Genomic DNA, 17,932 nt, shown 5'->3' on the forward strand with positions numbered 1-17,932 from the left:
CTCCTCTCCTTCTGTTTATTTTTTATTTCATTTTTTCTTGTTGTGTTTTTCCTCAATAACTAAAAATTTCATCTCTGTAACTAATTGAAGTCATCCTCAGTCAACATTTGTATGAGGGCCCATGATCCATACACAAAGCAGAATTTGTCTGACTCCTAAATCCATAAAGTGTTTCTATCATCTTCTAGACCTTCTCCTCACAGCTTGCTCCTCACCACTAGTTAGCTACTCTGCTAGAAGACAAACATTTTAGAGGTTGTAATTATTGCTCATTAACTACAGCATCTCGCACAGATGGAGACCTGCTGCTCTATTTATGTGTGAGAGCATTTTTATGACAATGTTTATTTGCTTATGTGTCTGTTGGCCTAATACGTGCAACTAAACTTGAGGGTTTGCGGAAAGCCAGAATTTCCGTTGGCTGGATGCAGAAGCTACTTTTAGCTCCGGTTATTACTCCCTGTGCCTTGACTGGTTCAGGCTGTTTCTCAAACCTCCCGCTGTACTTTAAATGACTCTGATTATTTTAAAGGATAAAAACATCTATCAATCTTTCATTTTACTGTGGAATGTCCCATTAGGGTTGAAGAAAAGGTTTCTAATTATACGTTCTGTTAGACTATGGAATGTGACTTCCATGGCTTTGTGTTTTTTTGAAGATTTTTGTGGTAACATACACATTTATTTTGGGAGCTGCAAGCATCTTGTCTGCTTTGCTCTTTTGAGCTGATGTCAGGCTGATGTTTCTATCAGCCTGTGTTTCACTCTTTGTTCTCCCCCCTACCAGGATGCGGTGGCTCAGCTCCTTGTCTACGCTCCTTGTCCTGCTTCTCCTCTGCCCCCCCTCGTTTTATGCACAGGAGGTCCATGTACGCCTTGCAGGCTTAAACCGGCGCAGTACAAACGAAGGACGTGTGGAGGTGCTCTACAATGGCGCATGGGGCACTGTGTGTGATGATGAGGTAGATCTTAACCTGGCCAATGTGATATGCCGGCAGTTGGGCTTCCAGCGCAGCTTGACCTGGGCACACAGTGCCAGGTTTGGCCAAGGACAAGGTAGGTCCAGCCAAAAATGTGAAGCTTTAAAATACAAGTCTCTTGATTGATTTCCCTTTATTTGATGACTTGCCACTCTTTCTTGTGTTAGGTGTGATCTGGTTAGACAATGTGCGCTGCAGGGGCACAGAGGCCTCTATTGCAGAATGTCGTTCCAATGGTTGGGGGGTCAATGACTGTAGCCATGCTGAGGATCTAGGAGTTGTTTGCAGCCCAGAAAGGAGACCCGGTTTCCCTGCTGTGACTGTAGAAGAGAGTCCTTCATCTTCCAACCAGCAAAGACAGAGAAACCAGTCACCAAGACAGTCTCTGTCGCCCCCAGCTCCACCTCCAGGCCCAGCACACATCTCATCTGCCTCTCAAAGAGGCCATGAGATTGCTCTCCATCGCAACCCAGTCTCTTCCCGCCGTAGCAACATCTCCCCGCAAGAAAATGGTCATGAGATCCAGATCTTGCGACGAAATCGAGGTGGTTCAAGAGATAACAACCAAGTCAGCCCAGCTGCTCCACAAGGGCACCAGCTACTTTCACGTCTGGCAAATGGTGAAACTTACAGGCAAAGACAGGAAACGGCACAGCGCAGTCCACAGGCAGGGAGACAACAGGAAGAGGAGAGGGTGAACAGGCAGTCCCAATATCAACCTGAATCCCAGATCCCCTCTGGGAGGAGGAGTGACAGGAATCAGCAGCTCAGTGGGAACCATGTTGAACCAGAAACTCTTTATCCAGACATAGGAGCGGAGAATGGTGCATACTACACACAGGTAAACACACACACACACACACACACACAATACACACAGCCTCTAGTGCACACCAAAGAAGCAACCCAGTCTAGTTTTAGCCAGACTTCTGCAGAAATGTCATTTGTGGAACCACAGGCCAGTGGACATGTATAATTAGAGACAAACCTAAAACCAGACCTTCCCCAGAACCAGTTCTTATGAATTACCATGGCCTGAAGTTTAGTTTAACCACCAATAGCTCTTCCTCTGAAGGAAAAACTTTAGATCAGAGGAAACTCTGCTATTTATCCCTGCTGTTTGACTTTATTTTTTCTTCTTTTCAACTTGCCGAGTTTACACTTCTTGACCATTTTGTAATCACGATGACACATATTCCAACACGTTAAACAAACTCTGTCGACCTCTGTTAGTTTCTTTCCTGCTGCCAACAGTATTTAATGTGGATGATTAGAGACAACGCATAGGAATCTCCTCGTGTTATTCTTGTCTTGATTGTGTGCTATCTGCTTATGCTTATTTAAACAGTAGGACAATGTGTCAACCTTTAAATGAATTGTTGATGCGAAGCTAAAAAGACAACAATGATTATTTATTTGGGATAAATCAGTGCCCGTTCTGTTTTTTCCTGTCAACAGGGATCTGAGAGAGTTCACTTAGAGGAGGCTCGTCTGCGGCCAGTGTTGTCCAGCAGCCACGGCGGTCTGGTCACAGAGGGAGTGCTGGAAGTGAAGCATGCTGGGAAGTGGCGTCATGTATGTAATCGTGGATGGGACCTGAGCAGCAGCCGTGTTGTCTGTGGCATGTTAGGATTCCCTGCAGCAGAAGCGTTTGAGCAAAACGCCTACCGGTAAGTATGTTACCGTGGGCCAGGCAGAGTACCAGAGGTGGAAAGAGACATAGAAATGGATGTGTGTGTGTGTGTGTGTGTGTGTGTGTGTGTGTGTGTGAGAGAGTGAGTGAGTGAGTGAGTGAAAGGGATGGAAAAGTATAATGGACTAACATCCCTCCACAGATTAGGCAGCCCCATGCCTGGATTGCTGTTCCAACCCCCCTGTAGTAGAGGTTAACCACAACCGCTGTCATTAGTATAACCACACTTGGCATGACAGGTCCATAGTGGTATTAGCCAAGCCTGGCTGTCCACCAGGGCTGTCTTCCCCACTGGCTGAGTTGGTCTCAGCACAGACTTTTAAAATAGTCCTAGAAAGTATGTTATTAATGTCAGATCCAGACAACAAGATTACCGTCATCCTCATCTTGTGTGTCTCTCTACTTAAAACCTTCCCTTACATGGTTTCTAATCTCATACAATTAAGAATCATCCAGTGAAAACTGTGTGCAGCAGCATCTGCGAATGCCAGGTGACATGTTTACAAGAACTAAGAGCTCACACTTACTGAATTCATTAGTAATTATGACTTTTTTCAGCCATACACTTACTTAACAGCTTCTGTAACTATGAGAGCAGAGGTTTTAGAGGTTTTGGAGGCTCTCCCAGGTGGTTAATATACTTTGACCCCCTCCTCCTTTTTTATTTGGTTCATTCTAGTCAGGGCAAACATGCAGGCCAATTTAGAATTACCAGTTAACCTAACATGCATATTATTTGAATGTGGGAGGAAAACAGCACACCTGGTGGGGATCCCAGGCTCAGGGAACACATGTCACCTCTCCACAATTGCGCATTTAAATAAACATACAGAGAAACACAACTAAAACATGTGTCGGGTTTTTGGAACGCCGGAATAATGATCCAGTACGTATACAATAATGACTAAGAAAAGTGAAAGATCTCACTTTTTTTTCAAACTGCGTGTTTTTATAACTATTTAATTGTTCCCTAAACATAAACCCTTTGCTCTACAAATAATACCAGGCTGAATTGTTGATTTTATACCCATAAATCCAAGTGTCTCGTCTAACTTTGGCTGTAAATACCCACTAAAACACCTACAGCAGCCTTCAAAGCCTTTACACACACTTGCGCATGCTTAAACATTCTGCCCTCCGCGCACACAGACCTTGCATAAACTTTGTCCGAAATCCACGTGCTCACACAAATAAACATGCAAACAGAGTACACACACGCGCGCACATACACTTGCGCACATGCAAACACAACTCTCCATATGTCCCTCTGGCTGCCCACAGAGGTCTTTTTACGTCTTGGCTAACAGGACGACTGTACTGACCGCTGGCCTGTTCTACACCATCTGTCTCTTCTCTCCATTTCACCAATAATTACTCCATGTGTCTTGCTACTCTCTGCTCAGCAGCAGGACACAGGCTTATTCACCTCATCTGCCCCATTCACTGCAGCTCCAGCAGCCTAACACTGGCGCTCTGTCTTCTTTCTGACTTATCTCCAGTGCTTCAGAAGTTTGTCTTCACTTTTACGTAATTAGATACATTTGGTCACATTTGGAACCCAAACGTGACCAAATGTCAAAAAGCATAAACAAGTCTGGTTGTCCAACTTTTGGAAACACTGAAAAAAAAACACATCTCAAAGTTGTCTGGAGAAGAATCTTGTGTCTGTGCCAAGAGCCTGAGCAGCAGCTTGTGTAAAGATTGTTTGTTTTTGTCAACCTCCACCCCGCTACGTGGGAGATGAATAGAGCAGACATTTTTGTCCAACAGTAAACAGTTGGAGGTGGCATCAGGTTGAGCATTAGCGTCTGTTTTAACAGATATTTTGTAGATGAATGTTTTTTAAGTGAGGTAGAAGTAGATGTGTTATGTCTCTCCTTAATGGCAGGAGCCTATTTTAGCCATGTTAGCAGAGAAGATCTATGGGGATGGCAGCGCTGCTCGGTACCTTTGGTCCAGACTAAAATATTGTTTTAGTGACTATAAATTGATTCCTGTCACTTTTTATAAAGACCCAAAGGGTTTTGGGGTTTACGTGGCTTTAATTTTAAGTCATTATTTTATGTTTTAGTGATATGTGTTGACCGCCACTGAGTGGATTATCATGAAATTTGCATTGAACAAATACAAATATATTATAAATATAATTCCTTGAGTTTCTGTGCGCACCACCAAGCTTTTCTTATTGCTTATCCAGACATGACAGCAGTCACATCGCCTCTTTCTGGTGCTACACACTACACTGGCAGTTTTCCACGACTAGTCTTTTTTGGGGATTGGTGTCCACTTGAGCAGCTGTAATTATGGTCTGCGCGATCCTCTAATCTAGAATATTCTCTCAGCAGAACCTGCTGCACACCCTTTGCTGTGTCAGCACATCCCCCTCTTACCATGCGGTTGTTTTTTTGGTGTGACTGCCTTTGTCTCTGCCTGTTAAGTTGCTCAGCACATTTTTACAGATGTTTAAAGACTCCCCCACTTTGCTGTGCTTACAAAAGGCAAGTGTTAAATCCATTTTCCAGCTCCCTTCTTTTCTAACATCCACACTCTCTTTGAGGCTGACACTAACTTCTTCAGTTCTTCTAATTTACTTTCACCCCCTGCTCCTTTTTCTCCCATCCTCAGCTTCAGTTTATTAAAAGACCATGTTTAATGCCTTGGAGGCAATTATGCTAAACCCCGCTTTTCATGGAAAGTACATCATTATGACCCCTTTGAGTTTTTTTTTCCATGGAGGTTGACGGGACTCATTAGGGGCTGTTGTGGAGTCAGTGTGGCAACCTGCTGCCTCTTCAGTGAGCCAATTGTTCCAGTCAGGCAGCTTTGCATTCATGCAGTATAATAACATGTTATCTCAGTTTTCCTGAGAGTCAGCTCCTCTCTCCGCTGTGGCTTATGGTATTGTGTGGTCAGAGTTTCATTAAAAAAATAGCATTAAGCTGAGGATCCGGAGGAGAATATTTTCTCCTGAGTAAAAGACTTCAGCAGTACTACAGCAATCAGAATTGGTATGCTGCGTTGAGGCACGTTGCTGTGGTTCACTTATCCGCCACTAAAGCCTTAACTCAGTTCCAACCTGTTTTCAATCCAACAAAGAGCATCACACATTGCATTTTTAGCTCTCAGCTGAGACCTATCGAAGAGAACATGCATTTCCTCTTCCTGTTAAGTGAAGAGATGCCCCTAAAAGTTGCCCGGCTCATGGATACTTTACTCTTACATCACTCGTTCCATGTTTCCCAGCATGCAGTCGTAACTGCAGTTTTACAGAATATTAAAGATCTTTGCTTTTACAGAGGCTGGGAAAGTCTATATGTACGTGCATATTTCCATGTCTGCTGTGTGTGAACCAACATGCTACTGCTCACCACAAAGCAGACACTGCCAAGGAGAGCAGGCAATTATATGGGAAGTACTCTCACCCCCGCCTCCTCCAGACCATGAACCAACACCCCCATGCAGTCTGTCTCTCCCATTTTGATTTACCACGGAGTTGTGACACATTTTATAAGGTGCAAACACAGACAGATAGGCTTACACAAGCACACAGGGAGATAAAGCCAAGGAAATAAAATAGAAGCCTCTATAAAGTCACAAAATACATTTTCATACCGTATATAATAATATTTCCTCACAGTGATGGGCAGCAGGTGGTTTTCTACCTGATCAGAGAAATTACAAGCATGGTCATTTTTTGAAAGCATTCAGCAGCCACTGTTTATAGGTGGGGGGGGGGGGGGGGGGGGACCTCTTGGTTGTGTGACTAAGTGCATGTAAAATGTTCAGGCTTGTCACAGAAGTGGTCACTACTTCTGTCATTAAAATCTGGGGCAACGAGTTTGTTTTCTAAGATGTGGTTATTTAATTGTTATTGTTTACTAGACCATTTAATTCTAGTTAACCCAACCAAGTAGTTTAGGGGCCTAAACTTGACCAAATAGTGCCTGCAAACAAATAAACGGTAAACACAGTGTTAGATCTCAGGTCCCCTGATTAAATGTCTTGTGTCTGAGTCAAACCACAGTCCTATCCTCCATCTCCAGATATAGATTTTATTGGTCTTTATACTTCCTCGCAGGTGCTGCTGCTGTGGGAAATGTGAAAGCACTCATATATTTTATTTCTGTAGACACTTGACAATCAACCTATTCTGCTGTTTCAGTCTGAGGATGTGTTGGTTTTTGCCATTTTTACCTCCCACTATGCTTTCACTGCTTTTATTGTATCCGTTTTCAGCTTCAGTCTGCAGCTATTTGAACAAAAACGACCCCTGATAAAGCTATATACCTGCTCAGTGCAGAAAGGAAACAGACACAATTAGCAGCCAACCAAGTGAATACTGTACATTCTTCAGTTCGACAGAAACAGAGCTCTAAGTCGAAAACAGTTTTCTTAACTGCTGAATGACGCCAAAAATGCTACATCAATTTTTTGTTTCCATTGCAGATAAAACTCATAACAACTTAGGATTTGTGTCTCATTTCTGTTGTTTGTGGGGATTTATTACCAGAGAAGGCCAGCATTAGTGACCAAACTTGCAGACTAAATTACATTTCATAACCACTGGACTGCAGCGGAAATCAGAAAAAAAATATGCAACAGTTTATGCTTATCTGAGCATGGAAAATGTCTTTTATTGTAAAAGAGCTTAAATATACACCATTTTCCCTCCACAGACTGCCTTTTGTTAGACTGTAAATGACTTGTGGTGCAAATGTTCCACACAGTAGTTTTCTGGCTCAGGATTTCTATTAGTTTTCATTATAAGTGCTTCCAGCATCAAAGACATTTCTCTTCTAATATTGGGACTGTGCATGAAAGCACTCAGAAAAGCAGGATACCGAGGTTCTCCCGGAGAGGAAACATCTCCCTTTTCCAGTATGCCAAATATTTAATTGCATCACAAATCTGGTTTTAGTGTAAACTCCTCCTGGTTATACTTGGTTTTGAGTCATTTAATTCAGGCACATTCATGAAGGGCGTCAGTCGCGCTGCACCTGTCTGTGGTCACACTGTCTAATACAAGTGGTCAGCGCTAATGTGTCTGTTTCCAGATTTAAGGGAGCCCATTTTGTGCATAGACAATATTTCCTCTTTGGATTCTAGTTTAAGGTAATACCCATAAAACTAGACAGAGTTTGGAAAGCCTGTTGAAGTTGGCAGACCTCAATAAGGATTCCCGCTGGGATTAATATATAGTGGACTATTCATATGTTTAGTTTCTTTTCCACGTGGACTCCTCAAACCAGACGTCCACACTAGACATATAGGCAAACACTGAAACTGAAATACCCATGAACGTAGGAATAGAAGCTCTAAAAAAGACACAAGAAGGAGGGGATGATTTTAGAGGAAAAATGAAAGAAAGAGGAAACTTTGTTATCCGTTATTCTAAATCTCCTCCTCTCTGTCTTTCTGACATATGTTTAACTAGGGAACAAATGCCCTGTCAAGGATGTTGTGTCTCCTTCATATTTATAGTTTCAGCTGGTTTACTTAACCTTTGATGAACAGAATGGAAGAAGCGGGGATTTCAGGGAAGAAACAAGAAGGTGACTGAAAAGGAGACTGTACAGGAGAAGCACAGGGGTAGACTGTGGGAGTATGTAGGACAGCAGATTGTTTAGTCTACTCGATGTAAAGATGCACATGACTGAACATTCATGACTATAATGTTCTCTGTGTTTTAGGAAACTGTGGGACTCCAAGCTGGCTGATCCTTCCTCCAGGTAAAATCAGCATCTGCTTTTTAAAGGATACAACTCGAGCACAAAATCATAGTTATAATGTGTCGTCTCATTCCATTTCTTCTTTGAATCACTCAGGCTGAGGACACAGATCAGTAAGAAGGGTTACTGGGTGGAGAAGGTGCAGTGTCAGGGTGTGGAAACATCTTTGTCACAGTGTCAGGCCCTGCTGTCCCTGGCCAGGAGCGATGTCCCATGCAGAGGGGGCATGCACGCCGTGGTCCGTTGTGTACCCGGATCCCAGTTCGCGCGTAACGGCAGAGCACCTGCACCGCCTGCAGTGCCGGTTAGTGTCGGGGTGGAATATGACAAATACAGACTGGAAGTGTTCAAATTAAAACCTTAAGCTGTGTCTACAGTGGAACCACTTTTCAGTGACTTGGTGACCAGAGACCACAGAAGGCGAATTACTGTAAAAAACTACGAGTGATCTACTTTTCTCAATGTCACAAGATGCTGCAGACTGATATATGAAATACACCCAGGCCAGATTTACCTAGGCACCCAGCACTTCAAACATTAGCTTCAAAGTAACACGTCCCAAGTGAGTCACTTCCAGTGTGGACGCAGCTTAAGTCTTTTGGGAAAAATGCTCAGTGGTTTTCTTTTTAAGTGGTAAATGAGAAGATTTTTATCACATTACATACAGTATGGTCTCCATGTAGTGGTAACAAGGAAGTTCTATATAAAGGGCCTATAGTATACTCTATGGTATACTCTGTGTGTATGAATCAGCTTTTGGCCTCAGAGGCCCCCCCACTGCCCCGTCTTCCTTGGTGGCAAGAGACACTTTTGTATACAATTACTGGGTTACTATGACTAATATTGTCCTGCTTAATTTTCCCTGCCAGTTGACCTTGTACATATTGTAGGTATTTCTTTATCTGTACAAAATCACAGGGGTCACAGTCTGATACTTTGAGCACATACCTTTACGCAAAAGTCTTCTTATAGGTGTGAAAAGTATTTGCCCTCTTGCTGATTTCTTAGTTGGTTTTTTCTTGTTATTTTTTTATATATTTGTCACACTTAACACTAAACAAATTTTAATATTAGACAAACATGAGTGAATACAAATGCAGTATTTCAACGATGAAGGGGAAAAACTATCCAAACCCAGGTCACCCTATGTGAATAATGTTGTTGCGAGTTCTTTTGTGACCTCCTGAATAAGTCATTGATGCAAAGACTCATTTCTTTGAGGCCGGCCAGTCCTGGGAAGGTTTCTGTTTCACGTTTTCTCCATTTGTGGATAATGACTCTCTCTATGGTTGACTGGAGTCCCAAAGCCTTAGAAATGACTTTGTGACCCTTGCAGACTAAGAGACTAACTGAATATGTTTCTCTGCTGTTTTTAAGTTTCTTTAGCTCCTGGCACGATGCGTTGTCAGACAGGTTATATTTAAGACAATTCATGATTCAACTCGGCTTAAAAAAAATATGGTTAATCACAGTTAGTTTATGATTTAATAAGAGGGAGCAGTCACTTTTTCATAGAAGTCTAGGTAGGTTTAAAGAGCTTTTTTTCCCTTAATAAATGAAAGCATCGTTTTAAAAAAGCATTTTGTTTTTACTCGAGTTAACTTTGTCTAAAATAACGTGTTCATGATTTGAACATTTATTTGACCAGTTTTTTAAAATCTAAGAAACCAGGAAGGGAGCAAAGATTTTGTTCAAAGCACTGTATGCCTTTGAGTCCAAAAAACATATTTTGCTTCTTTTTTTTTAAGTTTTTTTAGTTTGTAGTTTACTCCTGTTTCCTGTTTTTATGCTAACTTTCCCTTTGCTTTTCAGCAAGAAACTGAGTTTAATGAGAAATGAGAAAATGTAGCATCCAAATGTGAACATGCTTTAAGTGTAAAATTTCCAAATTGATTCAGAAACACCTCACTAAAACTTGCACTTTTTTCTTCCAGCCTGTTGTGCGTCTGAAGGCCGGGCCCCGTCTCGGGGAGGGCCGCGTTGAGGTGCTGAAAGAAGGCAAGTGGGGCACCATATGTGACCATCTGTGGGACTTACCTGCAGCCAGCGTGGTCTGCAGAGAGCTGGGTTTTGGGACTGCCAAAGAGGCACTGACCCAGGCTCAGCTGGGACAGGGTAAGATACATAGCCACACACATAGTTTGCATACAGTCAAGCAGTACTTTGATGTCTTTCTGGTGCAGTGAACTTTATTCACCATGACCTGGAAGGTCACTGTGGGAGATGTTTGTGTGTTTGAACAAAACCAAAAGCAGGTTTTATTTGTCTTTATTAGTAAAAAGATAACCTCATTTATGAAATCACAGAGAGGATTAAAAAAAGGCCACGAGCTGCTGATATGATAACCATAAAAGATGTGGTGCAGACTTTGAATCAGTGCATCCTAAGTATGATTAGTTTATTTCAGCGATTCCTTTAGACTAAACACTTTTCTATCTAAATGTCTGTTGCTGCACTCCAAGAATCGTGGACCTGAGCAGACAAATAAACCCAGAGAAAATATTTACTGCCTCACTTCCACTTCTATCAGAGAAGCTGATTGTTGAAGAACTTTACCCATGACCACTTAGACAAGTGTAAACAATGCTATGAAGTTCCACTGATGAAAAAAACTGCATGTGTTGTTGTCAAAATAAACATATATGTATGTGAAAAGTTAGCGCAGCTTTGAAACTGGGATGTCAGGCAATCAGTGCCTGACCAAACACTCAGTTGTAATTATAATAGTAATGCTTTTGTTGTGGGCGTAAAAATATAGCCACCAAAGTGTCTGGCAGTAATGCTTTTTTCAGCCAGGGAACAAAATAGGCCCTTTCTCACACTTTGTTATTGACACTTTTTCTTGCCATACCTCTGCAGTAACTCTGTAATCACATTTATTTCCTCCCATTATCTTTCTGCCCAAATAAGCACATAGCATGTCCTATAATGGTGGGAGCATTTCCTTCTCTCTACTTTACTTAATTAAGTAATTCATGGAAAGCATGTGAGTGTTACTTTAAAGGCTCTATTAAACTAGGTGCTATGGTTACATTTCAGCATGGGGCATTGTGCCTTTTAGCGTCTTATGCTAGTTTATGAGTTGTGTAAACATATAAGGCATGAGTCCATGTGAGGTCCCATGGTTCTGCAGTCAGAAGAGAACAGCAACTCAAAACTAGGTTTGATGACATCATTAGCTATTTAAGACTAAATTATAGGGCTTTAATGGGCTTTACCCTGGGCCCCATACACCTACGCAAACATAGATGTGTTCAAAGATTTTGCTCCATTTTGCTATTTTGACATCTATTTTTGAGTTATAAAGAGCAGCCCTGGTGTGCGACGTGCATGACGGAGTGTACAGTAATTTGGCTTTCAGAGCCACATCACAGGTCCCATTCATGTCTGGGCTTTTAATCCTTCTCTTTGCTCATCTGCTGCACTTGAGCCATCAGGTTTCAGGGATTTTTATGTCTGTATCGCTCTTTTAATTTGCAATCAGTCAACTGCTACTCCGTTATGCTGTAGGTACTGGTCTCATCCACATGAACAGTGTCCAGTGCACAGGCAGGGAGAAGTCAATTACCGAGTGCCACTCCAGACCAGTGCCTCTTTACACCTGCAAACACAGCCAGGATGTGGCAGTCCGCTGCAACGTCCCAAAAACTGGAATGGAAGCCACGGTGAGAAACCCACACAAACAAAGTACACACATATCAACATTTAAGCATACAACAGGAAACATTTTCTTGCTCCTTTCACTTTTAGGTGCGTCTGGCAGGAGGCAGAGAACCATCACAGGGCCGTGTGGAGGTGCTGATGGAAATCGGAGGAGTGAAACGCTGGGGCTCTGTCTGCAGTGAAAACTGGGGCCTGAATGAGGCCATGGTGGTCTGTCGTCAGCTTGGCTTGGGCTTTGCCTCAAGTGCTCATCAGGTGGAAAAAAACAGAATTCCCTTTGTTGATGTTTTCCTCCGATTCCGTCCTTTTTGTCTCTAAGCTTTTGTTATGTGTGCTCCCATTTCCCCGCTTTCTCTCCATCCTACTGTTTGTGTGCCTGTGCTGTGTTATTACTGAGGCCTGAGGTAATTACAGGCTTCTCAGACGTCCACTTCCAGCGCACTGAAAATAAAAGAGGGAAAGTAAGCCGAAGAGAGATTGGGAGAAAGTCACAGAGCAAACAAACTGAAAATAGACTTTGCATGGAAAAGGCCACCGAGAACATTTAACAGGCAGTTTCAACATTGTGAAAAAGAGTGGAAAATGTGATAATATGTACTGATAGATCCTATAAAAAATGGTGCTTCTCTGTTTGCAGCAGAAGCTCCTATTTGCCTTCCGCTGTGCCATTTTTCACAATTCTTGTTATAATATTTCAAAGCACAAATGACTTCTGGGGATTTTTCTTTGAATATTTTTTCTTCTGTGCAGGAGACTTGGTACTGGCCTGGATCCGCAGATGCTGGTGAGGTGTTGCTCAGTGGGACACATTGCATTGGCACTGAGATGTCTATTCAGCAGTGCCGCAGAAATGCACACGTCTACTGTCCAAGAGGGGGAGATGGCAGGGCAGCAGGAGTCACATGTGTAGAAAGTAAGTCTAGAACTGGCAAACACGTGGACACAACTGCACTTTTAGTGATGTTTCCAGTGCAGTACAGTGCCAAATTGGAAGGGAAACTTAACAATAAAACTCTTTGATTCATGCAGCTGCTCCTGACCTTGTACTGGATGCACAGCTCGTCCAAGAGACTGCTTACATCGAGGATCGGCCTCTTCACCTTCTGACTTGTGCTAACGAGGAAAACTGCCTGTCCTCCTCTGCCGCCAGAATGAACTGGCCCTACGGACACCGCCGCCTGCTACGCTTCTCCTCCCGCATTATGAACATGGGTCGTGCAGACTTCCGACCACGAGCCCCAAGAGAAAGTTGGGTATGGCACCAGTGCCACAGGTAAGAAGTAAAGCAGGCATTTAGAAGCCAATGTGCCATTTAACTGAGCTTCAAGGTTTTAATTTAAAACTGTAGCTGCTTATTTTATGCCTCCAAGCAGATAGGGAGTAACTATGTGCTGCAGTCTTTGGCTGGAAAAGAAAAGTACCATAACCTCCTCTATGGTGCAGCACAGGGTATTATGAGGTGATGCAAAACAAAAGCATTTTATAGTAAACACAGCTAGCAGAGGTCAAAAAATTAAATGTCAGCAGGGAAAGATAAATGGGACATTAAGATTTAGTAAGTGAAACTGGATCACTGGGTTTTGCACTATAAATAGCGAAACATGTATAAAAGTCTGTTATTTAGCACAATGAACATAATGTTTTATCCTCCAAAATACTGTTTACAATAAACATCCTTCTCACTGGTCACCCAATTGTTAGCGTCAGAGCCATGACTGCACTCAGAGCAGCCTGGCTTCTTATCTTGGCGGTTGTGGTTGTGTGTCCCAAAACGAGAGGCACAGCTCGTTGTGTCTCCCAGCCACAACCCAATCACTACCTCCCCGACCAGAGAACACATGGTTTGACTTTGAGTTTTGATAGGATTTGCTCTGGGAATGGTTCTGTAATGAGAGGACACCAAACTGATATTTGTCTGTTCTCTTTTGCTTTTTTACAACTTTTTCCTGTGTTCGTCTGACACCTTAAGAACAACATAACAGGATTTATAGCTGCTGAATTTCAAGTTGACGCTAGGATTCTTGTCCATAGATTGTGTAGTTGGAAAATAAAACAGCAGCAAGTCTTTCTTAGTTTTGTTCTCTCTCTTTTTTATGTATTTCATTGTTTATTTGCCTTCTTTCAGACACTACCACAGCATTGAGGTGTTTACCCACTATGATCTGCTCACACTCAATGGGACAAAGGTAGCTGAAGGTCACAAAGCCAGCTTCTGTCTGGAGGACACCTACTGTCCTGATGGTAAGATATTAATAGAGATTACTAATACATTCATTTGTTTTTTGTGTGGAAATGTGAAAACAAAAAAGAGCAGAATCGTGACAGACAAGAAAGAATCAAGAATACATAAAAATGCAAAGCTGAAATCCTATAATGAGTGCTCAAAGTCAGGCTGTAAGATCAGAAGCCAAGCCTAAATAGATCTTGGTTTCAGAGAGGCCAGACAGCTTTATGCAGATCCTTTCTATTCATTTAGAGGAAACGCCAGAAAAGACTTGTTTTATAAATCATGTTATTTTAACTTCAGACCTCAAATCCACAGCGACTGACAGCAAAGAAAATTTACGTTTAAAGTCTCTCCAACTATTTTTTTGTCCCTCTAGGTCTCCATAAGCGATATTCCTGTTATAACATGGGACAACAGGGAATCTCAGTTGGCTGCTGGGACACCTACCGGCATGACATTGACTGTCAGTGGGTGGACATCACAGACATACGACCTGGTGAATACATCTTTCAGGTCAGTTTGTTTTAAGACACAAAAATATATTAAATATATTATCGCTTTACTAATTTGTTTACTTCGTGCTGAGCTCATGGTGAAACTGTTAGTCCAGTGAAAGTGCAGAACAAAAAGTAATCCACACTTAATCTTCATGCTGAAATAGCATCAGTGATCTCAGTAGCTTACACAACTTCTCAGATCAGGCATGAAAGCAAAATAGAGAGCAGAGCAAACACAGACGTTTGTGTTTCAACATCTGAAGGCACACATGAGATAAAAGCACAGATAAAACACTATAATTTTAGCTAAGTGGCTCTTGGCTGTGTTTCCAGCCATTCAGGTGTACAGTATATATGTAGTTTCAAGGGTGTGTGTGTATTTAGAGAAAGTGAATTTAGTCTGGATTTATATAGAAAGTAGACCTGCTATTAGTCCACCCTCTTAGAAGGTACGGACTTATTGGCAGTAGAAAAGCTCTGTCAGCACTTTGCATTTGTACAAGTTTTAGTGCTCTATCACGTCTGTTTCTAGACATGCCGTGTGCCGCTGTGTGGCGACCTTCTCATCTGTCCTCTTGTTCTCTCTGTCATTTGTTCTATTTTTTTCTGGACATTTTAGTGGCAGAAAAGCAACGCTGTTTACAGTTTCTAATCATTTTCGGAGTGTTTACATGAAATCAAGATGCCAGAGTTAGACTTGCATGTGCCTACGTGGACTTTATGTAAACTACACGCAGGAGTGGTCCTTCTGTGTCCACATGAGCCTGCGCACATGTGACGAGCCACTTCTTGAGAGATAAACCCACATAAAGCACAGATGCAGTGCTGCCACGATGCAGCACTTTGTGGTCGAGATTGTGGCGTAACAGTAGTTGAGCTGCTCATAAATTTGTGTAAGAAGTGAGAGATTAAGGAAGGGCGTAGAGCCTTGCTTTTTCTTGTGCAGCCTTCACCGTGATTCACAGCGTGGCAGCCATTTTTAAGACCATACATTAAGCTGATGAGTCACGTCCACCTCAGCCTGATTACTCCTTATTGGGTTGTTATTTAAAAATCAGCGACACAACCTCATAGTCTTTTACATGACTGTGACAGCCTTTCATTGTTCTGTAAAACAGGCTAAGAGTCCTTTGTTTCACATTATTACAAGAGCATTTAATGGGATATCAGCTGCCACTAAGTTAACGTGGTGTTTTACAAAATATGTGCTGACATCATTGGCTGGTCCCAATGTGCTTTTAGGACCAGTTGTAATATATATATATATACATGTAATACTGCACATTATAAATTCATAATTATGAAAATTCTGCATCTTAAATCTTTGTCTGTGAATATAATTGTAACCACAACATTTATACAGTATGTAAAAAATGAAAGTGGGTTACTTTATTGAATATGTGGTCACGTTATCTGTTTGATGTGTGCACCAGGAAAATTCATTTGTGTGCTTTCCTTATATATGGCAGACAGACAGGGTGGAAAACAACAAACCATGGCAACCAACCATGGTTACGGTCTAATGGTAGGCTGCGACTTGAATCCAAACCCAACACTATCATCTGCCTTTCTGGGTCTTTTGTCCTCTACAGAGATAGCAGTGGAAAGTGATGCCATGCATCGCTTGAACCCAAAATATATAAGATCACTGGTCATATAGAAAAGGTGAAAACAATAATCCTGTGGCTTCTCAGTCGGGCCCCATGAAAACCTGTTGTTTCAAAATTATCTGAGGAGAACTGCTACTTTCACACTCACTCCCTTACTTTATTAAAAGACACCCTTTGCAGCATTTCAAGTCTAGACAGAATGTTGCTTTTACTATCAATCCCATGCAAACACCCACCCGTATTTCCAGTATAAACTGAACTAACAGCTGCCCAACTCTAGCTACATGATTAATATACATGCATTAAATAATAACAATACAAAGAAGAAGAAAAAGATGGCCTGAGTAAATTGTGCACATGAAGTATACAGTCTTACCAATACATAAAGTAGTTGTTTAAAATGTTAACATAGCAGAGCATTATCAGAAATGTGTAAGACAGCTCGATGCATGAAATTCTTTGATTTAAATTTAATTGGTGCTACTTAAATAAGTTTAGTCAATGTTGCTGCAATAATAAATATTAAATGAAAACGTGGTAAAACATCCTCGTTATCATATGTGTAACTAAACCCCTCCTAACTGTGTGTTTAATGCAGATTTCGAGCTTTGATGGTGGATATATAATGTTCCGTGTATCGCAGTGATAACCTGGGATACTCTAAATGCTTGCAGTGGTTCAAAAACTGTCCAGACACTATGTACAATGCAGCCACAAATTGCAGTACAATCTTTGAAAAAGACATAGGGAAGGTTGTAGTTATGTACAAGCCATCACAGTATACAGAAGTGGGTTATTTGTTGTTGTTGTTTGTGGTGGTGGTGGTGGTGGTAATCAAATCTAGAGCATCTAAAGCAAGAACAGGGGTTGCTGGTGAATTATAGCGATGCCGTTTTCTCCATCTAGCAAAAGGATTACATTGTGCTTTTTATCTTTTTTTAATAATTCTTCTGTTTCAAAATGAAACTCTATTTGTTATGAAGATGACTGACCTTCAGTCTAATCATCTGTCCTGTTTCTTACTCAGGTGGATGTCAACCCGTCTTTAGACATGGCTGAGTCTGATTTCCAGAACAATGTGATGCGCTGCCGCTGCAAGTACGATGGAGCTCGGGTTTACATGTTCGGATGCCATGCAGGTAACATGTCTTTTACTAAATTCTCTCTGTTTCAATACTTTCCTGACTGATTCTGTGTAAGACTCTTATCTTCTTTGTTGTGTTTTTATCAGGCGACGCTTACAGCGCTGAGGCGGAGGACTTGTTCGACCACCAGCGTCAGATCTCCAACAACTTCCTGTGAATTATGGGAGACCCAAATTTGTTAACAGAACAACTGTAGAACTCCTCATCACACCTCAACATATATGGGGAGGGAGGGTGAATGATAATTACTTGCCAGTAAACAAAGAGGTGGGGATCAGAGAGAGGAGGGTCTGTACACAGGAATGATTTGGGAGGGATGGAGTGACTTTATTAAAAATGAAAAACAGTATCCTGTGACTGATTATGATCAGCAATGAGTTTTGTTGTT

At 41.8% G+C, this 17,932-nt stretch overlaps 1 protein-coding gene across 1 annotated transcript; it reads left to right on the forward strand.

Moving 5' to 3' along the window:
- The first annotated feature begins 788 nt into the window (after positions 1 to 788).
- Positions 789 to 17,701, forward strand: LOC146630985 (lysyl oxidase homolog 4-like). Its single transcript, XM_085356235.1, has 14 exons — positions 789 to 1,056; positions 1,148 to 1,821; positions 2,439 to 2,650; positions 8,364 to 8,402; positions 8,499 to 8,706; positions 10,337 to 10,517; positions 11,913 to 12,067; positions 12,153 to 12,320; positions 12,816 to 12,978; positions 13,095 to 13,338; positions 14,191 to 14,306; positions 14,669 to 14,805; positions 17,427 to 17,538; positions 17,631 to 17,701. The coding sequence occupies exons 1-14, from the start codon at positions 789 to 791 to the stop codon at positions 17,699 to 17,701; spliced, it is 2,748 nt and encodes a 915-aa protein (XP_085212361.1).
- Positions 17,702 to 17,932: the final 231 nt, after the last annotated feature.

The sequence above is a fragment of the Diplotaxodon limnothrissa genome, linkage group LG6, assembly GCF_057381915.1.
Source record: "Diplotaxodon limnothrissa isolate DT_005_m linkage group LG6, D_limnothrissa_male_GT1.1, whole genome shotgun sequence".
NCBI lineage: Eukaryota > Metazoa > Chordata > Actinopteri > Cichliformes > Cichlidae > Diplotaxodon > Diplotaxodon limnothrissa.

Coding starts and splice junctions, on each gene's coding strand:
- LOC146630985 (XM_085356235.1), top strand. CDS start 789: ATGCGGTGGCTCAGCTCCTTGTCTACGCTCCTTGTCCTGCTTCTCCTC. Junction 12,068..12,152: donor AAACTGGAATGGAAGCCACG/GTGAGAAACCCA, acceptor TTTCACTTTTAG/GTGCGTCTGGCAGGAGGCAG. Junction 13,339..14,190: donor GTATGGCACCAGTGCCACAG/GTAAGAAGTAAA, acceptor GCCTTCTTTCAG/ACACTACCACAGCATTGAGG.